The sequence below is a fragment of the Rhamphochromis longiceps genome, linkage group LG9, assembly GCF_057381845.1.
Source record: "Rhamphochromis longiceps isolate RC_006_pf linkage group LG9, R_longiceps_female_GT1.1, whole genome shotgun sequence".
Taxonomy (NCBI): Eukaryota; Metazoa; Chordata; class Actinopteri; order Cichliformes; family Cichlidae; genus Rhamphochromis; species Rhamphochromis longiceps.
The window spans coordinates 8591335-8618597 of record NC_140565.1 but is presented as its reverse complement, the minus strand read 5'-3'; the positions used below and the strand labels follow the sequence as shown (position 1 = coordinate 8618597).

At 44.1% G+C, this 27263-nt stretch overlaps 1 protein-coding gene across 4 annotated transcripts in view; it reads left to right on the top strand.

Moving 5' to 3' along the window:
* nrp1a (neuropilin 1a) overlaps window positions 1-22555 on the top strand; it is a 63713-nt gene extending 41158 nt beyond the window's left edge. For 3 of the 4 annotated variants that reach the window (XM_085418153.1, XM_085418154.1, XM_085418156.1), the window contains 11 exons: window positions 5414-5569; window positions 7603-7747; window positions 11449-11780; window positions 13062-13206; window positions 16220-16330; window positions 17034-17084; window positions 18956-19099; window positions 19192-19469; window positions 19552-19648; window positions 19773-19823; window positions 19923-22555. In XM_085418153.1, the coding sequence (XP_085274279.1) occupies window positions 5414-5569; window positions 7603-7747; window positions 11449-11780; window positions 13062-13206; window positions 16220-16330; window positions 17034-17084; window positions 18956-19099; window positions 19192-19469; window positions 19552-19648; window positions 19773-19823; window positions 19923-20206 (1794 nt within the window). In that variant the 3' untranslated portion in view covers window positions 20207-22555. The remainder of the gene's footprint in view (window positions 1-5413; window positions 5570-7602; window positions 7748-11448; window positions 11781-13061; window positions 13207-16219; window positions 16331-17033; window positions 17085-18955; window positions 19100-19191; window positions 19470-19551; window positions 19649-19772; window positions 19824-19922) is intronic. The other variant, XM_085418155.1, reaches the window with a different exon arrangement.
* The last annotated feature ends 4708 nt before the right edge of the window (window positions 22556-27263 follow it).

Here is a 27263-nt window from a genome sequence, read left to right as displayed (position 1 = left end):
AGAGACCCACACTCGACTGGAGCGGCCCAAAAGTCAGACTAGAAATCGAAACATGAGGGATAGCATGATGTAATTAAATGAAACAGTACTGCATCAGTACTCTGAGACAAAACCTCAGCTCAACCATAATCAGCTTCATTTTCAGTGCCTGAAAGTCCCGTAGCCGGTCATCATCTCCAAGCGATCACGTGCAGCTGCGTATCCTGAGATCAGATCATGCAGCCACTTCCAGACGTGACATACCTTCAGGTCTGCCCTGCTTCCCATCCCTATCACTGTTTCTGGGTTTCATAATCATTACTCAGCACGTTAGTCATGTGTGTGGCATGGCTGGGAATGACCCTGGAGTTAGTGTGATAATGATGATTCACAAAGGAAAAACTTGAAGCCAGACTGTTATCCTCCCTCTCCAATCACGCAACAGTGCATATGTTTAAGCTCACCCCCACCTCACGCATGACAAACCAGGCAACCTTTAACTTAACTATCGCTGTCATCCAGCCTGTACATCCCTCTTTGTCAAGAAAACAGATGATCAGCGCATGGGAAGACCTGCATAATTCAGTGCCACCAAAGAGGTGCCGTGGTGCTAAAAATAAACTGTAATCCTGTCAGGTGAACACTGTGATAAATGGAAGTTCGTGAGAGGAGCTCATAGGTCCCGGAGCATTTGAGTAATACAATTTTCATGAAAGAACAAATTAATTACAGTTTCCAGGTAACTGAGCTATTCCTACAAAGCTCCTGCTACACCAAAAGTGACTGTGGAAGAAATTAGTGAAGAGATTGCCAAAAGCTGGTTTAGAAATACTGCATCTGGGAATGGAAGCGTGTCTCTTTAGCTTCGTGGCGAGGTATCTTTGCGAATGTCAGCTTCACCGAAATGTCAGCCTCCTCTCATTACCATACAAAGAAGATTGTAATCAGATTTTGTATGCAAAAAAAAAAAAGAAAGTGACTCGAGACTCTCCGCCTGCTTCATCACTTCTGACTATACTACCCTTTGAGATCCATAAAGCATGTCCAGGGGTTGTTTCCTTGACCGGGGCTTCTAACTGTGTCTACCAGCTGCTCGTTGACTTTGGAACTCAGAGGAGCTCTCCTTTCTCTCTCACCCTGGGCATTTCTCTTGTTGTTGTTTTTTGGTGAGGGAAAACGAATAAACTTGTTCCCTAGAGGCCTTGGTTATTCAGTCAGCAGCCCACACAGATAGGAAGCTATTCCCCCCCCCCCTGTTGGGCAAGCAGAGAAATGGATTTCAAAGAAAAGTACTTCTTCTCGCAGAGTACGGATTGCTCTATGCAACTCCTTGGCAACTCAATTATAAGCCAATCAAGCAGCGAGAGATAGAGCTTTTGAGTCTTTGCCGTTTCTTTAAAGCTCCCCCCCCCCCTTCCCCGCCAACTCTCACACACACACCCCTCCTTCCCTCCCAGGCCTTATAAACCACGTCTTCTTTCTACACCTACATAAAACTGACAAGGCTTTAGCCTCGAAATACATATCATGTGGCCTTGCTGCACATCTGAGTCATGCAGAGACAATACACCTAATGATCACGCCTACAGCTCCTACTGCCAATGAGGTATAATTAGAAAACTTCAAACTAAGCCACACTTGCGCAAACAGATACAGAAATACAACGTCTATCTGAACACATGCAGTGCATCCGAAAAGTCTTCACAGCGCTTCACTTGTTCTTCACATGGATTAAATTCATCTTTTTTGTAAGAATTTCCCAATACTTTTTTCACTTCGTGATTATGAGGCATTGTGTGTAGAATTTTGAGGTGAGAAATTGAATTTAAGGCTGTAACATGACAAAATGTGAAGCAAGTGAATATTTTCCACACCCCCAAACTTACACACCAAATCAGATGTAATCAAATCAGACCATCCAGACGCCTTCTGTTGATTTCAGTGTGTCGGCCTGATTGCATTCACACCAGGCTTTAACTGGCTGATGTTACAAGCCCGAGCCCACGACTGATTCTCTTTCTGCCTTTCTGCTTCCATTACATTGCGGAACCACCGGAGCTGCGCGCACTGGCATTTGTGGGGCATAGGGCTTTTGACTCATCAGTTTGCCTCATAACAGGAAGGGAGAAAACATCTCAGGCGCACGCACACTCAGAGAGAAAGTCACACATATTCTGGACTGTGCCGGAGCAGGAAAAACTCGTGGGAGACAAGGACACACTGAAGCCTTGCCCAGATATCAGCCTGCCACTGCTTTATGGAAAGATTGTGGGTGATTTCTTACCCCGCCTGGCATGTTTATGGCTCAGGTTGTGTGTCCCACCAGATATGAGTTACTGTGCACCGGCATGTCCCAGAATGTGTGTTGTCATTTATCTATAGGTGGGCTCGAGTCCAAACACTTATGCAAGGGGAAAGAATAACAATATGGCAAATGCGCAGCAGATACAAGCTTTCGTTCTGTTTGATCAGCAGAGTCTGGAAACGCAGAGCCTCCCTTTAGGCCTGCGATTAGGAGTCATAATTCACACCTTCCTCGCAGTCATTACATCACCCATTAGACATGACTCAGCCTTTCATCTGCAGATGACAAACGGCTTATCATCTGTGAGTGATCTATTTACCCAAGCTCCGCTGTGCACTCACTTTCTAAATGTTGGCTATCGGTTTATGTATATAGGTCAGCAAGTTCTGTCCTGTGCTCTGGGCTAAAAGGAGTCCCACTAGTAATCATTATCTGGGCCTGTTTGTTTTCACTGCGGTCTCTGCGGCGTAGGATGGACTCTGCTTTGCATCCAAGCGCCCTGGCAGCCCGCCTTCTCTCCATGACCCGTGCAACCCCGGTCTGTTAGCGCAGCCTCAGCACCGTTCTTCTGCTTCTAACAAGCAGCCATTAATAAATCATGCTTTGCTCATTACCCAGGCCCTGTTATCAGGCTGTGTCTGTGAAATTGATCTAGTCTGTGCACTTCTTCGCGGGAGACTCTGCACTCGTGTCCCTCACATCTTGCGAGGCATCGCTGTCAGCCACTTGTCCCTCCCCTCCTAACCTTCTCCTCGCCCTTCACCTCTCCTCTTTCCCTTTTTTTTTTTTTTTATTTTACCTCAATTCCACTGTTGGACTTTCATTACAGCATTACAGCGATTTGGTTATGCCCACCACCGTGATAGTTTGTAGGAGTTTAAAACAAATGAGCGTAAGGTGATTAAAGTATGTAAAACTGGGAAGCGAGATTGCACAATCACGAACGCTCATTTTTACCCACCGACAAAACGTCTCTGCTAATCAGAAATATTTTGGCACGCACATGTCCTGAGATTGTCTGAGTCTGAGCACCCACGAGTGTTCCCAATTAGCCCCGCCACTCATTTCGTTCCCAGAGGCTCTTCTCCTCCATTAAACTTAATGAGATCCATTCAGAGAAAACAACCCCAAGGCCAAGTCTTCCTATTAGAGCATTTTCAGTGAAGCCTTTACAGTAAACTGCTTTGCTATTGGTCCAGGCTGAAAATATGTCAGACTGGCCATTTGAATGCAGATGTTAAAGACCTGCCTTGGCTAATGCACTAAACGCCAGCACAGACCCAGCTTCCTCCATCCACTACTGGCACATGCAGCCGTTTTAGCCAGCAGAGAGGAAGTAAGTTCCTTTGTTATTAAATGGGAACTGGCTGAAGCTGACAGGATTTGATTTTGTTTCTATTTGCAGACCAAAAGAAATCAGGGGGACTTACTGTAAAAGCCCCTTGAGCCTGTAGACAGGAACAAAAGTATTCTGTCTCCGTATTTGACTGTCTTTTTTGTTAGTCTTCATCCATCCACATCCTTTGGGCGGCCAGGACAGAGTGAGAGAATAGCAGAGTGGAACCTCATTTATTGCTCCCATCTGTTTATGTCTTTATATTTCTGGAGCGGGATTGACCGGCATTCTGTGGCATGCAGATATTCCTTCCCTGCTCTTCGCTCTGAATCATTAAGGGAAGCACACTACTGTATATAATGTTGGCAGGCAAAGTAGGTAGATTCTGTGTGGCTTTAGTCTCAGCAGAGCTGGAGCCCTGCTAAGATAACCCTGGCTCTGATTGCCTAAAAAATGCACACGCTAAAGTCTGCTCACACTCCCATAAAGGATTTGACTGTTGTCGCACATGCTCAAGCCGACTATCTCCTCTGAGTCGATGCAGTAATCTGCTCGAGAGTCTGGTCGCCATCCGTCGGGGCTCGAGCCCATCTCACGTCAACATCAAAGGCTTCGTCTTTCCCCGTGATCTTGGAAATCTGTTCCACCAACGCCCAAGCTTCTTGCATTTCTCTTGTTTTTCAGGGGGGGGGGGTGTTAAACGGTGTCCGCACGCAATACCATTACTCCTCATTACCGTCAGCTCAGCCTGTCAAAAGACGGTGTTAGTGCTTGTTAAAATTAAGCACGCTACTTTTACACCGAGGGCTTGGGATTCTTTGAAAGTTTTGCAGGTCGACACCACACCCACTCTTTTTCTTTGCCTCTGCTGTGGATGATGGGATGATAGGTGAGGTCCAAGGAGCCTCTGCAGTGGTCAGAGCGAGCTCATTTATTATTGCTGGTGGCTGAAAAATTATACCTTTATCCCGCTGGTAAACGAATCAACGGGATCAAAGCAAGTTTTGAAGGCCGTTCCTGCCGCAGACACAGAAGCCGCGGGGACATATATATATGTAAGGACGAGGATTCTGTCTTTCCTGGCAGTGATGGTGATGGTTTTAAACAGGCATGATGGCTGGCAGACACAGATTGCGCTCCCTTTTCCAGGTCTGATGGAAACCAGCCCCACTTTCTGTCCAGCATCATCTCTGAGTGCAGCACCCATGCACTGAGCAAAATATACGTACACACAGACATTCACTCCTCCACCTCTCTGACCCTGCTACCTCTGGCTGTCTCCTTGTGAAAATATAATAGCCCTGCAGTAATGTACTGCAGTTCATGATTACTTTATAAAGCCCTGCATATTTTAAAGACACATCATTTGATATTCAGTCTGTATCTTTCTTTCCCGCTCACAGGTTCTGATGATGTGATTGCAGACCCTGTTTTATTCACTTCTATCCAATGAGCTCTCGCGTCCCTTCGCCGGAAATTAAGTTGTCGTCCTGTCTCTGCTTCATTAATGCGAATATCATTTTATTGCTGTTTATTAAATTCCAGGTAGCTGCTGATGAGGCTATGACCGGAGGTGAATCAGATAGCGGGGACTCATTTTTAACTCTCCAACTTGTCTTGTGTATTATTAATATAGGCTGTGCGCTGAAAGCCGTCTTTACAAAAGTTGTCAGGCAAAGAGCTTTACATTGTAGCACTTTTTGCCCAGGCTAATCAGCGAAACACTAAAGGAGAAAGTAAAGTGATGGGCAAACTCACTGTAAACTTGTCTCTCCTCTCTTCACCCTTTTCAGGTGGACCTTGGGTTCCTGCGGTTCGTCTCGGCCATCGGCACCCAGGGCGCCATTTCCCAGGAGACCCAGAGGGTTTACTTTGTCAAGTCCTACAAAGTGGATGTCAGCTCTAATGGAGAGGACTGGATCACTTTGAAAGAAGGCTCCAAACAGAAGGTATATTCCTCAAGAATTAAAAGTTTATTTTGAGCCACGAGTGGTGTACCGGCACCACCTCTGTGTTATGAACTATTTTTGCAGTGAAAAAGCTTTATTTATTCAGATAAATGAACAGAACCCAGAGCAGTTCAGGCACCAGTGATCACAATGTGAGATTGATCAGTTCAGATGCAGCATGAAAGAAGGAGCCGAGGTGAAGGAGGTTTATGGTCAGCTTCCACAACTGCTGCAACTATGCCCTCGTTAAAGAAGCTTTAATAGCGTGTCCTACAGGCTGGGATAACAACTAAGCTTAACTCCATGACCTGTCTGAACTAATGTTGTGCTCACTTTCTGATAGTGTTTCTAGATGCTTTGGCTGTAGCTCTTCATAAGACTGTTTTGGAAGAAACTAAATCATCAAAATAGCTGACGTTCACTCCTCCTTGACCAGTGACTGTGTCATGAAAAACCACCCATGCACATGTGCTACACTTGGAATATCCCGTCCAAACAGCACATCTAGCTGATTTAAATTGCAGTCTTTTCAAAGTTGCTTACGAACTCAACTAAAGGGGAAATACCGGGCTGTATGTACTTAAACCACATTCTCCCAACATGTAATTATACACTTTAAATCAGTAGGGTAATATACCCACTCTCCGTGTAAGCGCATGACATTTACAGCAAAAACGACGGCAATAAAGTCCCTGCAAGGAGGACCGTGCTGGAATGTTGCCTCTGTTTTATGTCAGGGACCTGTCAATTTTTCATTTAAGAAGCAGGGAAAAACAAAGACTTGACAGACAAGAGATAAAGAGGAGCGGGAGCGATGGTTGTCGTGTTTGAGCAGCTGGCAGAGAGGGACAAGAAAATGAAGGAAGAGAGGGATAGTATGCTTGACCGGAGTGAGACAGGCGATGACCACTGATTGCAGATCAGCCTGTCAAACAGGTTTTTGTCCATCTGGAAGCCTCTCTGTGGGTGTCCAGAGGGCAAGGGAAGAATGTGTGTGTCCATGTAAATACCACAATTTCAAATCAAGAGTGTGAGGCTACCACTCATATCAAGACGTTTTCAAAGGCAACAGAGCATCCAAGAACGATTGTTTGTGCTGCTGTGTACATGTCCCCCAAGCCCTCTCCAAAGTTCACTGTCACTTCTATAAAGTGGCAGCTTAAAGGTACCGTGGTAAACTCAGCCTGCGTTTTCCAGGCTCTAAAGTGCTTTTGTGCAGAGGGGCACCATTTGGTACATGCTGAGACTGCAGTTTGGCATCTTAGCGCAGCTCCGGAAAAAGCCACTTTACAGTTAGCGAGTGGAGACTCAGCATGACTTTTGAGAGAGTGGAAGGTTTTCTTACAGGTTCCCCTTAGTGATGTCCCTGTACTCAAGGAGTGCATGGCAAGCAGTTGGACACAGCTGCATGAACTACTCTTAGTTTTTTACTTTAGAGTTGATTAGCCAAACTACCAAACTTACTGCCTTTCTATCTCTTTTCCATCCTGCTTACTTCAGCTGGGTTCCTCTTTGCCTCATTGCCGCTAAGTCACGGAGGTCAGGAGGTCATGTGGTCACTGCTGTGATTCAATTACCCGGAATGAACTGTGACGGACTGCGGGGAGTTGTTTGGCTGGGTGGCCAGCCTACTCATATGATGCTAGTAAACTGTCAACAGACCTAAGGGGGGGACAGTGACGTCTGTGACCTTTCAACAAGACACTGCAGTAAAACCTCCAACTGATCAGGAAACAGAGGACAGTGAAAGAGCATCTTGAGCCAATCTGGTATATCTCGTCTCAGGTTTCATAGTCACATTACCCAGCCTGTGGGGGCTGCTACATATGGAGAAAGAGGAAACATTTAAACCATCTCATTAAAAAAGTGGCCATAAAGCTTGCCTTCCAATGCTACATCTTGTGTAAACTTAATGCAGATGAAGGCCGATCTCTGAGCTCCAGTGAATTCCGTCTCCGTCTCGTAGAAATTCTGCATCTCAGCAGCTCAGCATATTCTATTGATAACTTACTTCCCTCCTGCATCTTTCACAGGTTTTCCAAGGCAACACCAACCCAACTGACGTTGCCAAGACGAAGCTTCCCAAGCCCACGCTGACGCGCTTCGTTCGGATACGTCCCGTTACCTGGGAAACAGGCATCGCACTGCGCTTCGAGGTGTACGGCTGTAAGATATCAGGTTGGTTGCTGCTGAGATCACATACACATTCATACAGTGACTCCATATTCCATTTTCATATGCCTAATCAGCTTACACCACAGACTCTAGTCAGAATTTCTGCTCTCTTGCGGCAACCTAGTTGATATTTCCCATCCAGGCCTCACTGGTGCAAACACCTCCCTCCTTATCTGCTTCCTTTAAGGCTAAAGCAAGCTGTTGCATAATAGAGAAGTGGTGCATGAAGGAGGATTGCCTATTTATGTCTCCCCATGTTTAGATGTACCTCATCCAATATATATGAAGCCAACAGCTTGCAGGCAGAGTGAGCTGAAGCCGGGTGGGCTCTGTTTGGGCCCATCCCTCCTGCAGATCTTTCCTCAGCCTCCTCTTTAGTCTGGCTTTGCTTTTAAAGCTTTGATTTTGTTTGTCTCATCTTTGCCTTTTTTTTTTGTTGATGTTATTTTAATGTGTGGTATGTGCATGTGTGTGCGGCTCCCTTTCGTATGGTTTTTAGCACATCTGCCTGACTCTCTGCGGGATTATGAACATGTGTATTGAATTCTAATTAGCACTTGGATGTGTGTTTTGTTCCCCTGCACTTACAAATGAAGTGGACAGGGACAAAATATATGAAAGTAAGCCTCTTGTATTTTTTCCAATGTTGTGAGCGCCCAGGATTAAAATTAGGGGTGGAATTATTTGCAGCCAGCTAAATGTGAGCCGGTCGAGTGTTGTTTTTTAAAAAAAACTTTTAATGGAGCTTTGTAGCTCTCTGGTACATATGCAGAGCACTGTGGGTACAGCAGGGTTACAGATGGGGCGTGTGTTTTGGGGCGCACGACCAGACCGCTGCGCAGAGCATAAACACATCACAGGATCGAAGTCACCACAGGGCCTCGGGAATGACGTCAGCACCCCTGGGTGCTCTGAAGACACTGCCAGCTTCACTGCATGCTAGCAGAGAACGAGAAGCTCTGAGGCTCTTGAGGGCTGCATAAACTCAGTGACTCACTCCGTTCTACACTTAGTTACAAATCCTTGATACAAGATCTTGAGTAACTAGTGCTTTTAAAGTGCTCTTAAAGTTCATCGCTGCTTTTCTCACCAATAAAGGACTTTTCAAATCTGCATTTTTTCCAAGTTTTCCCCTTCCAGTTTTTCTTTAAAGCCATAACTTAGGCATCACAGGAGAGGAGGAGTAAAATCCCAGAATGCGGCAAGATGTTCTCCCTTAAATCATCATGGTCGCGTGCCGATCTAAACAGCTACTCATTAATGAACAAGATCCGCCACCCTGTTGTTAGTAAATATGCCGCGGTGTATAAATATCACTGATAAACCACCGATGCTCCACCCAAACCCTGTGCATGGCCCACATAGCCGCGTATCACCTTGTGCTTGCTCCCCTGGGTGTGCCGCTGCGTGCATGGCATCGCAGCTGAAGTCAATTAACAGCTCCAGATGACCCAGGCACTCGGGCAGAGCGTCTAAGCTCAGATCAGTGTCTCTCACACGCACTATCACACATGTGTACCTTTCTCTGTATCCTCCCACTTCAAAGGGGGTTCAGTATGCCTTTGCTCTGCCAGGGCCCAGCTCACTGATCGCTCTCAAACAGATTCTGGCCAAAGATGAAAGAAAGTGGGAGAAAAATAAAACAGTCGAGGAGCATTCGCACAGCCAGCATTTGTTACATGAGCTCCAATTTGGACCTTTTCGAGAATGCGGGAGCAGAGATTTGTCCCACGGGTTCTCACAGGAGCCGGTTTAGATAACTGGAGACAGAGAAAAAGAGAGAGAAAGACAAGTCTGAACGGGGCCTTGTTTTCTCCAAGTTTTCGCTGACTTTTCCCAGACGCAGCTACGCTATTGATTCCTGCTGCGGTACAGTGCACGCTCTGTCTCATACAGACACAGAAGATGTAATAATGCTGGGATTTATCCCTCCGTGGGAGCCAGATAGTAAATATATTATTGCTTAGCACAGGTCTCTGACTCAGTGTCTTGGGATTAAGTGCTGGAGGAAAGATAGGACGAGACACACAGGAAGATTTAAGCCCAATAAAAGCTGCTAATACAAGTGTCAGACTTCGAGTGGCAGCTCGTGGAAAAGTTTTGTGGACTCCTGTGGATTCTTTCTAGCTATGCAAAGAAGAATTTCTGAAGTATATAATATTTACTGCAGTCTCTCTATCGCGCTGCAGTTCAACCTTCTGTTTGGGTGGGGCAGCCAATTAAAGGACATATAGCTTTAAGTAAAGGTGACCTCTCACTTTAAGAGAGAGGAGAGCTAAAATGGCTTGTTTCAGACATAATGTGGACTGAGGCCCAGCAAACATTGGGATTATTTTTAATTATGAATCATGCAAAGTTACTCTAGTAGAGAATGTAAATGCAAAGCTGGAAGAGAGTGTAATCACTCTCCTTTACAGTGTTTACAGCATAAGTAAGTTGCTGTGCATGACTTTTACAACATCTCAAAAAGACAATCCCGTCTTGGGTTCAGAACTATTGTGTCCTTATCAATCACTCGCATGGTACAAAATTACTTCACAGATTTCACAAAACATTTGATAAAAGAATATGAACATAATTATGTCTATCTACAGATAAAGCATAACTTTCTCCTTAGGTCAGTTCATACAGCTAAAAATTACAGTAATCCTAAATTCAGAGCAGCCCACCAGTGTGACAGAGCTTTAAAAACTTATTATCTGAGACAAATTTGTTTTTATTTTCACATGTAGTGTTAGAGTTTGCTGGGTTTTGACTGTTGTTGCTGGGTTTTGACTGTTCTAACCAGAAATTTCTACATCCATGTACAGTCAATAAGTTTTCATTGGAATTATATCTGGCCACCTTTCGTGTAATATCAAGGCAAAAACATGAAAATGGACAAAAAAAAGTTTAAGGTTAAAGCATTCAGATGTTTCTACAAGCAGTAGCGATGAATTGGTGCCCTTCGACTTCATTATACAAGGGGATGTCACTGGAAACAAGGCTTGAGAAAAGAAAATAAAAAAAAAAACCAGCTTTCTCTCTTTTAAACAAACTGGAGATGGAATCAAAGATCATAAAATATACAAAAAGTTAAGCTAGAGATGATCACAGAGGTAGAATAAAAAAAATAATACAATGAAAGAGGAGAAAAAAGTTTGGAACTTTGGACAGGAAACAACAAGGTGTTCAAAGATGCAGCCCCACAGATGTTAACAGCTGCGGAGCAGAAGGTAGACGAGTGCAGCAGCAGCAGCAGCAGATAAAACACAAAGAGAATGTGTTTTTGTGTGTATATGAGTCTATAGAGGGAGGGGCAGAGAGATGAAAAGAAAAACTGCTCCCAGAATGCAGGAGATGGAAACACCAACAGAGAGGAGGGTTTTAATTGGCTGCCTGGAGACAACCGCCTCAGGCAGAAGAATTAGTATGCATGAGATCTGCAGGCAGAGAGACACAGAGAAAGAGAATAGAGGCAGAGATCACAGTAACATCACAACGAGTTTGGGGAATAGTTGTCCTCACTTTGACTTTGACTATCCATGACGATGCCCCTGTATGAACTCAAATTCACTGAAGCAGAGCCGTGGCAAGCCTGATGCTGAACCTCAAGCCTTTGGATGCAGATCGCATGTTTTATTTTTCCATCTATCCGCTCTCTAGGTTTTCTTTTGTTTGTGTCAAAAAGCTAAGCACCTTTTGCTTTCCCATTTGCCTTTCAGAGTACCCGTGTTCAGGCATGCTGGGCATGGTATCAGGCTTGATTAATGACAACCAGATCACCGCGTCCTCCCATACAGACCGGAGCTGGGTACCAGAGAATGCTCGCTTGCTAACAAGTAGGACAGGATGGACCCTGCTGCCCCAGCCACAGCCCTTCACTAACGAGTGGCTGCAGGTGGATCTCGGCGAGGAGAAGCTAGTGAGGGGCTTGATCATCCAGGGAGGGAAGCACCGAGAAAACAAGGTGTTCATGAAGAAGTTCCGCCTGGGCTACAGCAACAATGGCTCGGACTGGAGGATGGTGCTCGACACCAGTGGAAACAGGCCGAAGGTGGGTTTTTCTCTCTTACCTTGCACAGTGCCCAACAATACTTGGGTATGTGTTCAGTTCTGCTATCAAATCAGAAGATTAGTCTTAATCAAAGCTCTCTTGTATCATTTTTCAATTCATGCACCCAGGACTTTTTTTTTTTCAAGAGCAAGGATTGGAATTGACGTTTTGATTTAACAGAGGTTTTACCTTCAGCACTGTGGAAAATGATTTGAATACCAACTTCTAAAAATGTCTCTTAGACACGTCAGAGCATCGATTGTGATTATGACGCATTTAGTCAATTTTCACCCGACTACGCGCCGGGCAGTTGTGAGTCATTGAACAGTCATTGTGAGTCAATTTTAGGAGTGCTTTGAATCACATTAGGATAAGCATCTTGAGTCTCTCAGAGTCCTTCCCCCTGTTCTCTCCTCCTGCTTTGTATTCTGCATGACACACACACACACCGTTCAACCCTTTCAATGGATAGTGAAACCTCTCCAGAGAGGAAGGAGGGGTGAAAGGGAGTCAGAGGGATGAGAGAGGAAAGAACGGGCAACAGTCGAGAAGTGACCAGAGATTTATCTCCCAGTGGCACTGCCTTGCGCTGAAGGCATACTTGCCAACACTTTGCTCGATGCATGCACACACTTACACACAAAGTATGTAAGTGTGTGCATACTCGCGGATGCAGGCACACACACCTCCGAGAAGAGCTGCAACAGCTCGTCCCCAATTACAAGTGTCCCTGACAGGGCATAAATCTGATCCAGATGGGCTGATGGTTGATTTATGAAGGTAGTGAGGAGGATCCATATCCCGGCTGTCCTAGTTAGTGTCCTTTCTCCTCTTGCCTAAGAGTTTCCCAGCATCTAAGGCTCACCAGCCGTCTTCACGTGATCAAACCCATTAATCCGCTTCCGTCATTCCTCTCTCTCTTTCTTGGCTTGCTTCTCCCACACTGCCTCCTCTTTTCCTTCGTTTATACCTTCCCACATGGAGGACCGGAGAAAGAGTTAAAGGAGCAGAAAGTTACCCTTGTCAGAGGTGTGAGTCATGCTGTCTTTGCCACTGGACTCCTGTGTCACTCACCTAGTCTGTGCTTTGGATATCAGCAAGATTACACATCTGGTCAGCTTATTTATTTATTTTACTTTTCATCTGTCCACCTACCCAAAACAACCAACCCTCTGTATCCATTTTCAGAACGTAGGAGTAATTTTGCTGTAGGGTACCTGCATTTGGGGGGCTGTAGCAGTCAATACTAATCTTTATCACTCTTGCCCTTTTCCCTGCCAGATATTTGAAGGCAACAGCAATTATGACACTCCTGAACTGAGGACCGTGGAGCCTCTGCTGACCCGTTTTGTCAGGATTTACCCAGAGAGGGCCACTCCTGCTGGGATGGGCCTGCGGCTGGAGCTGCTGGGCTGCGAGATTGAAGGTAAAGCTCAAAAACATGTAGGACTTTCAATAAAATCGATTGCATTGTGTGTCCTCTGTCTAAAATGCTCCTTTCTGTTTTGATGCACAAAACTATAAAAGAAATAGAGTAGTATTTCTATTGACGCTGGTGACATTTCCACCCGTGGTGCTCATTTCTCCACCAGCAACAATTATGTGTTTACCAGTGGTGGCAAAGTTACTCCCCCAGAGTGAAACCTTTCTTCGAGCAGTTGACATTTTCAGCTATAGTGATGTTTTTAGTCACGAAAATGACATTTTCACTCCCGTAGTTGACGCCAAGACTGTCTTCGATTGTGTTTCATTTTCTCCCCGTGATGATAACCTTAGTGGGCACACCTAGACCTCTCAGACTACATGCTCACATCTGACGTGTGTTGACTCACACGCAGGTGAGCAGTCTATCATCCTAGCTAATGGCATGGCTGTGAGGAGCTAGCGCGTCATGTCTTTGCCACAGTCCTGTTTATTTAAAGACGTGCATGAGCGCTCCCTATGTCGAGCCCACAGCTGTCCAGCTCCTGCTCTTTATCCTTACAAGGGATAGTTGTCTTGTCTCCCTGTAACATCAAAGCTGCCCCCAATAGCTAGCCACTTCTACAGGGGATCAAATGAAAGCCCACCTGGCCCACTAGGATTATTGCATCCTGGCCCTCATCGCACTCTTCCCAACCTCGGCACGTCTTTCTTCTTTCAAAGGACTGCGCCCACTTTGCTATCTTTAAAATTACCATTATTTTTTTCCAGCTCTTTATCTGCCTCTCTCAAAGCTGATGTAGCACAAAAAACGCTCAGCAATATAAGCACACGGAGCATCCTAGCCCTAAGTGGATTTGCATATTGGATTTCAGGGAGGCCCATTCTCTTGTAAGCCTCATGGACTCCCACCGGGAGCTTTAGTCAGATGATAATGCTTGTTTTCGCTGTTAATGCCAAATACACACAAACTCGCACAGATTTATGCACACAGACCAACCGCAATCACCTTGCCAAACATGTGGTTACAGTAAACTGTACACAGTCGGGTGAGTGCACAGGCAGGTGCATCTCCTAGTGTGTACAAATGTGTTTGTGTGTGTATGTGTGTAGCAAGTCGTAGCAGGAGGCCGAAATCCTCATTTCTATGAGAGGCTCCCCTGACGCAGCGCTGACCCCATCCCTGACCTTCCCCACCCTGAATCTGACAGGAGCTGATCTGCCTCATATTTCATCTAGCAGAGAGAGCGAGCAAGAGCATTGGCTCACACACATGCACAAACACACTCAATCGCTCTCACGCACAACTACAGATATTGTACACATTTTTCAAGATGCTTGCCCCTGTCTGTCTTCGCCTCCCTTTTGTCGCCTCTCTCCTCATTCCTTCTCCTCGGCCTGCACTGAGGAAGCCAGTTTAATCCTCAGACAGTGCAAACACTTATGAAAGGTTTGGACTACAGGAAGTGTTTTGTAGCTCCTATAACTATTGGAGGAAATACACTTTTTTGTGCGGCCATACAGTGCAGGAAGAAGGACTATCAAAAGTTCTTGGAACCCTTTGATAGCGTTTCAAAGCTGCATACAAACTGGAAGGAATTTGTGGTGACATAGTGACCAGAGACCAGAGGCTGTAGTCGGGACCCACAATAAACTTTCAAGCAAGTGAAACTACCAAAGACAGTGAAGAATACTGTTGATTTACAGAGAGTCACCAAGGCAACCTGAGCCTGAAATACCAGCAAGAGACAAGCTGGCAGTTTCAAACTGATGCGCAATGAGCAAATCGTTTCCAGTGCTCCTACTTCAGGGTTTGGACTCTCCAAGCACAGGAAGTGATGTCAGTGACATGAATGAATGTGGGTTAGTTTAGATGTAAGCATACTTCGTTGCAGATACTGGCTGATATAAATTTAAAATCATCCAACAATATATGTCATGTCAGCTGTGTAGGGAAGAGCTGTAAAGTTGAAACAAAGCATGTAAAAACAGAACAACGGTGAAGTCCAAGCTTTTTTAAGACTATGTGTGACGGGGGGAAAATGCAACACAATGTTCGCTCGTCAAAGCAAAACTGTCCTCCCACATTTCCTCTCACCTTGAGCTTCTCCACACAGTGAAGCAGTGACTGATGAGAAGAAAGTAAAAAATCCCCAAAGCTCTGTGTGTGTAAAAACTTGTCCTGACAAATGGCTATTTTGTCTGCGCCACACAGTTATACCCTGCTTTTACAACTCTGTTGTAATCCTGACACTTACAACACAACAAACACACGCTCAGTCTTGTTTTGTTTGCAGATGTTTCTTTGTCAGCTGCTAGCTTGCTATCACACCATTAGCGGCCCTACAGAAGTGGGAAAGCATATAAAAAAGACCTTAGAAGACATGTAGTTGTTGGGGAAGTTCCTCAGTGTGCAGATACCCTCAAGGAGTCCTGAGAAATATTGGGTCTGAAATCTCCAAAAGGCACACCGCTGTGTGGCACTGGACCATGGAGCGGATTTTGGGCCTTTCCCACATCCAAGTGAAGCAGGGCCATAATGATAGACTGGAATGGCCCTGCTTATATCCAGTCCCAAGTCCTGTTACTCCACCTTCTAGTTTCAAAGCCTTACGCACCATGTATTCGCTTCAGCTCTATTTATACACCCACACCTCCACAGCTTGATGAAAGGATGGATACTAATAGCTCAGTTCTACACTAACGCTCAGCATGGAACTGTGAGCACAGCAATCGAGCTTACAGAAATATATTTCACTGTTTCTTCTTCTTTTCTTTCCTTTTCTGTTTTTGTTTAAACTATATGCTTAAAATCGTAGGCTTGAAAAGAAGGATTTCAGACAATTAACAAAAAGAAATGCGATGCTATTCAATAGATACTGGCCTTAAAAACAAAGGAAAACACTGTAACCTTTTTTTTTTTAAGTAGTCGAAAAATCCCTTAAGCTAAAATCAGTGCACTTTCCATGTTTAACCTGTAATCTAACCTGTATTGTTTCCTCTCTCTCCCTCTCCAGCTCCTACACTCCCGCCAACCACCGCAATCCCGAGCACCACCCCGTCTGACGAGTGTGATGACGACCAGGCGAGCTGCCACAGTGGCACAGGTGATGACTACGACGTGACAGGTGCTAACATCACCTTCATGAGACTGCGACCAGCCCCTTCCCCTAAACCCTCCCTTCCCTAATTTCCCCTTGCTTTTGCTGTGGCTGGCGCTCGATCGTCTCCCTCGATTCTGCGCCATCACAGCTTCTGTAGCATCGCTGCCGCAGTCAGATTTTGATACCAAACCCAGTCTTCCATGTACTGTACCCTGCACACTGGCAAGCATGCATGCACCCTCGTGTGTCCTGGCAGCCACACAACTCTAATTTGCTGCGCCCCCGTTGCTACCACCTCCTCCTCTTCAGTCTACCACTTCTTACCTTAAGCTCTGAGCGCTCACCAGAAAGCATTGTTGCATTTGCACCTGAAATCAATTCACCCACATCTGTTCTCTATCATTTCATCTCTCACTTGCTTTTTGCTCTGGCTCCCCCCCCCTCTACTCACTCCTAGCTTACTTTTCCTTCTAACCAGTCAACTATCTCAGCCTGCACCCCCCATTAACCAGCAGTCTCCAATGATGAGCATGGCACCGTCTCAGTCATGTGTATTGTATAAGTTCTTCCTGCTAGGAATACCAGAAAAAAGGCATTCATAAGAAAGAAGCCAGAGACAAGGCATGCGTTGATACGCCAAGTTTAGTTAGCATGGGTACTTATTTAAAATGAAACTTAGCTCATTGCAAACCTAGGCTAACTGTGCTAACATTCTGTATTGTGACAGGTGGTAACATGATGCCAGAGAGCACTACTGCTGAAATGGATACCATCCCAGGTGAGCAAAAGATACCATATATACATATTTTTTAAGGTCAGTGCTTTCAAAGTTTGCACATCAGAGCGATGAAACATACAGCGGGGCAAATGTTTAACTGCTCATGGTTTGTTCTGAATTAATTTCATGAATTCATCAAGAGACACACCTGAGATAATGATTGCCAGCCTCTCTCCTCTGATGTGTGTCTGTTATTAAAGCTGATGATATGGCCCTGAGAGGCTCCCGCTGACAGGGTAAAGGGAGGCTACGTGATGCAAGGCTAGCCGATGATTAGCACTGGTGCTCTGCTGCTGCCTTCTCAGCATAATCACTAATCACCAGGCTGACACTGACACACACACAGAGCGCGCACAGACCTGTAAAAGCCAGATGCAAATGACTGGAGGAAGTTAGGTGCACTTTGGGGCCCACATGCATGGACAGACACACATAGCCAGTGTCTCCTACAGCGGGCTGATGAGGCAGCAGTCAAGAAGCAGTGCCCCAGCCTGACCTTGGCTAATGGGCCGTAGGCTCCACCCAACCCCCTTTCTCTCAGTCAGCTGGCTCTGCGGTCTGTCTTCGATTTGGGGCACGAGCGATATTATTAGAGTAGCTCTAAGATGCAAATGTGTGTATGCATTTATGCACATTTTTGTGTGTGTATGTCTGTATGAGTCTAATGAAGTACAGGTAAACGCCTATCTATTTGACTTTTCATCTCAAGACTCTCAAACCATGCATGTTAATAAGCTGTGTGTGTGTGTCCATGTGAATGTGTGTGTGTGTCATGCACCATGCATCTCAGGGGATATAGTTTCCACTCACATTCATGGAGAAATAAATATATATACATACATAATGGCCAAGTGAGTCACAGGCTCCTCATAATGGAAAAAAAAGCCAAAGTCGTTTTAATTGGGAATGAAGTTTCTATGGGGAAAATGGTGGCTTGGACCCTGAAATGTGGTTGATATGTGATGGGAATTCCATCCTTTGTGTTTAATGGGTAAATAGCGTCATTGCCTGCAGAAGTTAGTTAAATCCTTCCCATTTTTTAAGGGAATATTAGCTCATAGATTCTGTCATTCAAAGAGTGGTATCTCTAAAGGCATTTCATGTTGGAGAATAAAGCTATGGCTGGCCTCCCAAACATCTCGTTTCCCCAGTGTTCCTTGAAGTCTTTCTTTATCTAATTTGGAAAACACTAAAGCCCGAGCTCCCACACATTTTCTGGCCTCGATGAAGGCTTCTTCGACACGGCGTGTGTCCACAGGGGATGGCATTGTTGGAGTGGGGCCCCGGCGCTGTTACCATAGCTGTCTTCGAATCCCATGTCCCTGCTCTCATTAAAATCGTCAGTTCGCAGCGGGTTGCTATGAATGTTTCCTTTCCCAACTGGGCACGGTGTCCAGGCATCTGTCTTCCTGTCCCTGCCATTGGGGGTTTTGACTCTTCTCAGTGTTCCCGTTTAATGCATTCTTTACATACCCTGTTGCATTCATTAGAAGAGATCATTAAATACAGCCAAGACACAAGGACTGCATGAGGTCTGTGCCATTGGTTCACACTCTTTCTCATGTCAGAACTGTAATTTACCTTTTGTCCGACTCCTGCTTCTCCTTCATGAGTTAGCTGCTTGTATCACCCCCACCTGTAGGACTGTAGGCTTATGTCCCACAGTTATCTGCTGCCCTCTAGTGGTCTGTTCCAGAGCAGAATAAGAGAAGGAAGCTCCAAAGTGTAGCCTGTAGTTATACCATGACAGGCCCTGCGGTCATTGTTCGGATAGAGCCCAGGGCTACTGGCAGCTTCTCCTTTTGTAATAAGCAGAATGATTAAGGTTTTTTTTCTCCTGTGACACATGATCTTGATCTTTCTTCACACAGCTTTTCTCTGGTTTGCCTGCGACTTTGGCCGAGCCAATGATCCGTCCTTCTGCAGCTGGACATCGGAGGACACGGGATCTAGGTGGCAGATCCAGTCCAGCGGCACACCTACCCTCAACATCGGACCCAACATGGACCACACAGGTAAGTACCTCAGATGATAGACTCACAACATCTGACACAGTACATGTGGCATTTTACCTCTGTGTTGCTGATACAAGGGCTTTACATTACAGGTGAACCGGGGAATTTCATCTACACCTTAGCAACCAGCCCCCAAGAGACAGAGGTGGCTCGACTCGTCAGCCCCGTGGTCAGCTCCCCGGACTCGGACCTCTGTGTGTCATTCTGGTACCACATGTTTGGGCCACACATCGGCACACTACACATCAAGCAGCGCAAGCAAACGGAGAAGGGACCTGCAGATGTCCTACTGTGGACAGTCAGCGGCCACCAAGGCAACCGCTGGAGGGAAGGTCGTGTCCTCGTGCCACGCACCAACAAGCCTTATCAGGTAACTGACCCACCTTTTAATTTACCTGTGCTTTTTGTGTGTGTGCTGTCACTCTAGAGGCTCACTTATTTTTTTTGCCAAGGTGGTGATCGAAAGTCTAGTGGAGAGAAAGAGCTGGGGAGATATTGCTGTGGATGACATTAAGGTTCTCGATGGGATCACACTGCTAGACTGTAAAGGTGAAGCTTTGTGCATAGTTTCAGTGACTTCCTTCAGTTTTTGAACTAAAACAGCACTTTGGCACACAGCTCTGACTGCATTTTGTCATTTAGCTCTGCTTTTAATATGAATTTCTCTTTAAAGATCCCGACGTGCCCACTGAGCCAATATTGCCGGAGGATATTAATGAAATCAGTAAGTCCTTTCACACATCAGGTTTGTTGTGCATTCTAACCTTTTATAGTTTATTTTCTCACTTTTCTTTTTCTCTTCTGCTCCTTGCTTCCTCTCTAGTTCCGGAAAACACAGAATATCCAGACTTTGTGGATAACAACCAGATCCCTGAAGGCAGCATGCTAAAGACGCTTGACCCCATCCTGATCACCATCATCGCCATGTCTGCCCTCGGGGTCTTCCTGGGGGCCATCTGCGGCGTGGTCTTGTACTGCGCCTGCTCACACGGAGGCATGTCGGACAGGAACTTGTCAGCTCTGGAGAACTACAACTTTGAGCTCGTGGACGGCGTCAAGCTAAAGAAAGACAAACTCAACGTACAGAGCTCGTACTCGGAGGCGTGATTCAGGACAGAGCGCATTCATGTGACTGTGTGCGATGGGCCGGGCTCTCGCACGAGACTGTCTGCAGGCATATAATCCCGCCTGTCTGCAAGCAGACGGGCTGCCGATGCCCTCGAATCTCTGGACGAGGGACAGGTTCAGGAACCAACAGGAGGTCTGGACTGATCCATGCTTTTCTCAGGAGCTGCAGTTAAAAAAAAAAAAACAGAGCCTACCAGTAAAGGGGGAGGGACACTGTGTACAAATAAAATACAGGAAAAAAAATATGTACAGATGATATTTTAATTTTCTATTTTGATTTTCATTCATTTTTACAATCGGATGCTGGTGTTGAGACCAATTTATTAATGATGTTTAAAGTATTTATCGTTTTCTGGAAAAAAAAAAAAAGAAACGTCTTTTTATTATTACCATCAGTTGGTAACGGCTGTTTTCACCTTTTAGAAAGAGACGTATTGACATCCTAAGTGAACCATATCCGGTAAAAACTGTAGATTCGCCCCATGGCGTGGCAAACAGAGTGTGCCGTGAGACATGTACCCTTTCCTCCCCTTTGACCCCTATCACTCTAAAGTAAGGGTCCCATTCATGGCAATGTATGGTTCTGACAGTGCCTTTAATACGTTTTTGTTGGAATCCTCTGTTGATATCGGTGTTTTTTACTGTACTTGGCTTAAGCTATAATGACAGGAAACAGGGGCACATGACCTTAGAAATACCTGCAAAACAGGACAAGAGTTTATCACAGGTTTTTTTTGTTGTTGTATTTGTTTGTTTGTTTTCTGTCCAAAACAAAAACACACACACTGTAAATAAGTTTTAATATATTTTATTGTCCTTTTTTTAAAGAAAGTAAAAAGTAAAAGGAAAAAAAAAGCTACAGTATCCCTTTTGTCATGGGTTTTTGCGTGTGCGTGTGTGTAAATACAATCTCCTGGACTGTTTCGTGGAAGGTGCAGTGTTTCATTTTCAGTCGCTCAGCTGAGCATGATTCGCCCGCTCGCTGACGCTCCAGCGATTTCAATGTGCATTCAAGCCATCTGTCACCGAAACATCCACTTGTCAAAAAGAGCCCCAAGGATGAATGAATCGAGAGGTAGCAAACGCACAAAAACAAAACAAAAAAAAGAGATGAACTCTCAGCACTCTTCTTCTTCTGATCACTCATGACCACGCCATATCTCTGCTGTGAGCTGAACTGGTCACTGTGATGTTTTCCAGAACTTTAAACACACTCGTGACAATTTCAGAGGAGGTGGTAAAATATATCAAATATTTGGCAAAAACAAACAAACACCAATCCTCGTTGCTTTGCTTTATCTAAATCCCTTACTGTCTTGTCACTGTGGATTGTTCACCCAGGCAGTGCTATCTGGACAATGCAGCTTGAATGCACTTTGTTTTGCGAGCCCCTCGTGGTAGAAACCTGTAAAAAAGAGGGGTTAACACACTAACTGACGAATGGTGCTATCAGTAATTTAGCCAGACACATGTGTCTCATGATGAAAAAAATTTTTTTAAATAAAAAAGCCCAGTTTGTATTGTCCACATGCTGTAGTGTAGCTCAAGCGCCCCGACCTCCTCCTCTTGGGGGCTGTGAAGAGTTTTTAACGTGTTTCACGTGTAGCAGCCATAATGTTGTGATGTCAGAGCTGATGTCAAAAAGGACAGGACGCTGGTACAGTGGGTTGGAGTGGGGGTGAGGTGGGGTTGGGGGTGGGAATCGAGCATCGTCTGGGATGCTTTACCAAAGGATGGTTGCCCCCTTATACATACGGTTGGAGGGCTGGAGGGGGAGGAGGGGTTCCTCGCCAACACAAAATACCGTGAGACCACAGTCCCTCCTCTCCACACCCTTCCCCATGAAAAAATCAAAAAAAGGGGGTAGCCTATGGCAGGACACTCACAGAGAACAGCAACGTGTTTGTTTTTTCTATCTCTTTTTAAGCTTAAAAGAAGTGAAACGTCGCCCAGGTGTGAACTCTTCAATCCCAGGGTGGTGGTGCCCCCCCCCCCCCCCCCCCCCCCCTCCACGAGGCTGCTGGGGCCCCTGAACTCAGTGGGGGGGTTTTGTGCCACAGTCAAAACAATCCAAAAAAAAAATCAATCCTGGGAGGCGTGGAGTCTTTTTACATGGATGTGCTTTGTATGTTGTGCCGTGGTGAACACACGTTCTCAGCTTGTTCATTTTATTTTCAGGACCGGGCGACCCTCTCTCCCCTCAGCTTTTACACCGCCCCCTGCCCCTCCCCCACCTGTGCTTTCAGCTGTAGAGCACTGTAGCTGCAGCAGCTAAGGAGAAAGGATACTGTAGCGTGGACTCAAAAGAAATAATGTTGCACTGACAAATATATTTAAGAGGTTTATGTGTTTCTAGCATTCATTTGCAAAAAAAAGAAAAGAAACTGAAGAAAATCAAAAACTGTTTTCTTTTTCTGTTCTTTTTATATATACATGCATATATATATATAGTTTCAGATTATGTGACATAATTCTGAAATGTAAAAATAATGAGATGTTTTCATTATTGAAAAGGCAGAAGAGATTTTTTTTCCTCCCAGCAGTAATGTCCCTCCCCCGTACATTTACATGGCATATTAACCCTTCGTTTTGTACTGTCATTCAGACTTTTGTGCAGATTTTCTTTCTTTCTTTCTTTCTTTTTTTTTTACAATAACAAGGAATTAAGATTTTTATTTTCAGTACTGCTTCTGTAATTTACTGTTGTTAAGGGCGGGAGGGGAAAGGAATAAACAGCAAAGGCCTTAAAAAATTGGAAAGGGAATTTGTGAGTTGTAATTCAGGCTTTGAAATGTTTTTTTTCTTTCTTTTTCTGCTCCAGTCGGACATCCAAACCACGGCCCTGCTGTGAAGGGTTAAACCAGCAGCTTCATAAGCAAGCAGCTCTTTGAAACAGCATCTTTTTTGTTGTTGTTGTTTTTGGTTGAGAGTGATGTGAAAGCACTATCAAGGCAACGCAGTGATGTTAAAAGAGAACTTTTTTGTCTGGTCTCTGTCTCATTGCCACCGCTTTCCAAAGATACAATAAAAAAAAAAAGCGTCTCCACACGAAGGAGGATGAACTTTTCTTTGCTGAGGAGTTTTGCTTTTTTTCTGCATTTAATAAAAGAGAAACAACTCACCGGCTCGATTGGCCTGACACTGAGCAATGACAGGTGAAAATTAACCTCCTGATCCCAGATCAGAACTCTGCTAATGTGAGTTTCCACCTTACTGAAGTAGTTAACAGTGGTGAAACTGATGGCATAAAGTAAAGGGCGGGTGGTGACCACTAATGAGAAGCTGATGTGAGCTGGGATCAGTCACTCAGCTGGATTTTGATGCTGGTCTATCATTAGTTCAAACTGCATTTTCACTGATTTTTTTCTTCTTCTAAATTTACAGGGGTCATATCGTTTTGCCACTTATTTTGGCAGGCCAGGAAATGAGACAGAAAGTATCACCACAGAGATTTTTAAAATCTCTGGTTTCAGTGTCAGTTTCAATTTAGAGCGTGAGATACAGCATGTAAGCAGCTCATTGAGGAATGCTTATACACACATCTTGAAAGACATAGCAGGACCCTCATCATCGTTAGCAAGCAAATTAGAGTCCTAACATCTTTCAGCTGCTATATCCTTCACACGCTATTGACTACATGAGAGCTTAGAGCATGCAAACCCAACTTCATCGTTGTTTTATCTCTCCTCAGACTGCTGAAAACTAATAATCTTGCAAAACTATGCTCAACATTAATTAATGATTAATTAATTAGTCATTAACACACAGAGTATCATCAGTCATTTATCTGTGTGGCACGATTGATGGAGAATTGTAGCTTGATATACACCACAATTAGAAAGTGTCTGATATGGATACTTTATTTAGCAGTACTTCTTTGGGTTTTAAAGTCTTCTTTTCCAAAGGCTTTAAAGTGCTGCTTCTTTGTGAATATGTTATCTACTAATTCTAAAGATTAGTCTTTAATTATTAATTTTGGGGATAATGAAAAATCCCTTTTGTGTTTAGCTTTTCTATTCTATACCAGTGCAGTCGCTCTTATTAAAATCTGCAGAAGTCATTATTGAATCACCTCCTTAAAAGGCTATTAGTTTATCACTTATTAAGAATCAGTCAGTGCTGTAGCTACAATATCAGTAAAAAAAAAAAAATCTCTTTCTCCAGGTCAAACGTAACATGGAGCCAAAAAATCAAAGCCACAGTCGCACTGTGAGGAGAATCACTCACATTGTTTTTTGTCACAACTAGAAATTTGAAAATGTTTGACTTACTAGTTTGTAAAGGCTTTTTAGCTTTGCAGGAAAGAAGTTATAGCAGCATAACCACAGCACTAGTAACGTCCCGGACAGGCTCGCATCTGAAACTTGTAGTTTTATATTTTGCCACTGGGTGGCTCTGTGGAGTAATATTGAGTTCTTTATTCTGTATCATATTCCACGTTTGTTAAATAAAAGGAACATTATTATGAAACGGTCTCTAATGTATTAATGTAGAGCACTACAGTAAATGTGTATTTGCTTCATTATTTTTCTTTTTTGTTTCCATATTGTTTAATGTCTGCAAATGATTTAGTGGACTAGGAATGATTTGCCAGTTATAATACGTGCAAACATAATACACAGTTTGTTTGTTTTTTATTGTGGGCATTGTGATATGTTATCACGGACGCAGAGTGACTGGCTGACTTCAATAAGTTGCTGTGTTACACAGTCTTTACTGGTACTGCCAAATAAAACAGAACCGTTAGTTATCTGCGCCTTTCCTGCTATAACAAGAGGAAATTGTGTCTGTCATCTCGCTATTTTTCCATGACGAAGTCGTCTGCCCTCAAAGTGCAGCTCTGAAAAAAACTTAGATTTGAAATCGTATTTGTTATGCCCCTGTCCATGCAGTAGCCAAATCCCACCACAGGGGGGCTCCAGAATCCACAGAAGTCCTATGGCATTTATCCAGGATACCTCAGCTATTACGGCCCATCACTTTTATACCATTGGCTGTAAAAAATAAAAAAAATAATAAAAAAAAAAGGCTACAAAAACTCACCATCCACTTCATTAGGAACAGGTTTTTTGTTCCATATTGATATGATAGCATCACAGAGATGCTGCAGATCTGTTCGTTGTACATCCATGATCTGAAATTCTCATTCCTCCATATCCCAAAGATGCTCTCTTGGACTGAGATCTGGTGGTGGTGGAGGCCACCTGAGTACAGCGAGCTCATTGTTATATTCAAGAAACCAATTTGAGATCATTTGAGCTTTGTGACCTGGCACGTTGTCATTAGTAGATTATACACTGTTGCCAAAAAGGGATGGATATAATCAGCAAGAGTAGCTACTCAGGTAGGATGTGGCATTTTAAATGATGCTCAGTACTAAGGCGCCCAAGATGTGCCAAGGAACCACAACATTACACCACAAGCAACAACTTGAATTGTTCATACAAGGCAGGATGGAGCCGTGCTTTTATGTTCTTAAAGCTAAAGTCTGATCTTATCATGTGAATTTTGCTGGAATGTATGCACAGTTTTATTTATATAGCACCTTTTAAGATAAATATCACAAAAAATTGTCTAAAAAAGTTACCCAAAAGCAACTTTACTTAAAAAGATGGCTCTTTAGTTGTTTTTTATAAGAAACCACCAAATCCGTAGATCTAAGGCTCAGTGGGGGAGAGTCTAGGGGTCACTGTGGGAAAATCTGTGTCTCCTTTAGTTTTCTTGTATAACACAAGGTCTCTGATATCCTGATCGCAGGATATCAGAGACCTGCTGGAGACAAATGGCTGTAAAGGTTCAGTGATGTACATCAGTGTTTACCCACAGAGAGCTCTGAAAGTCACAACCAGAATCTTGAAGTGGACTCTGAAGTTGACGAGGAGCCAGTGCATCTGAATTAGAAAGTGACCTGACAGTACTCACAGGTGCATTCTGAACAACTTGCATACATTCTGAGGAGGTTTTGTTGAGACAAGTGAACAAGCAATTGCAATATTCCAGAAAGGATGAGATAAAAGTATTTGCCATAATTTCTAATTCACAGCGTGAGAATCACAGCGTGAGATTTCATGTGATCGTGATCATCCAAAGTTAAAGCACAAAACTGTCAGGGGCACAAACAAGGACTTCTGTTTTTTCTATATTAATCTGAAAAAAATGTCAGCCACCCATGCAGGACCTGAATCTGAATCTGGTATTTAGAAAATCAGCAGCACAAGAGAATACAAAAATAGGGGTTGACTTTGCCTCCACACCTAAACAGAAAAACAAGAACAGTCAGTGAGATTTGGCAAGTGGGGGAACACTAAGATCTGTTGTAGTTCCCAGCTCAGGGAAAATAATAACAGCTCACAATAATTTCTATTGGCACCATAGGCAAGAAAAGCAACTGACAATCTGTATAGCTTATATCTTTATATGTATATATTTACAAAAATTGCTATATTAAAGTTTTGTTTTTTTGCTTCTATTGTTTATTGTTTATTTCATAGCATGGTGTCTATTATTCAGTGGAAAGACAGTGGATCACTGCTGGAATATCCACTCATGTCTCTTTTTGCAGGATGTCTCATGGAACTGCCTGTAGGATTGTCTAGATTTACATTCAAATGCCCATCCAAAACAAATGCCTCTTTGGGGAATGTTTGCTCCCTTTCAGCAATGTCTTCATTCTTACTTAAGTGTGATTTGGGATGTATATCAGTAAAATCACAACTTAATCGGAACCTGTAGCAATTTCTGTTTCTCTGGAATGATATGAGCCATGTCGTTTATATGAGCCATATCACAAGTCATATCAACGTTTATCCTTGTAATAATACAAAAAAACATACTTTGAGTTTTAAAACTACTGCTGAATACCTGAAAAAAGTAGAAAGAAATAGCTGTAGTTTCTAGAACAGATCTTTCTGTGAGAAATAGAGAGCTGCATTCTCTTGTAAACACTCCCAGGAGGCTAAACAGGATTTGAGGGTCTTCCGGCCCACTGTTTATTTTTTCTCACTTTCTTTCCCCCACTGTGTCCACTAGTGCTCAG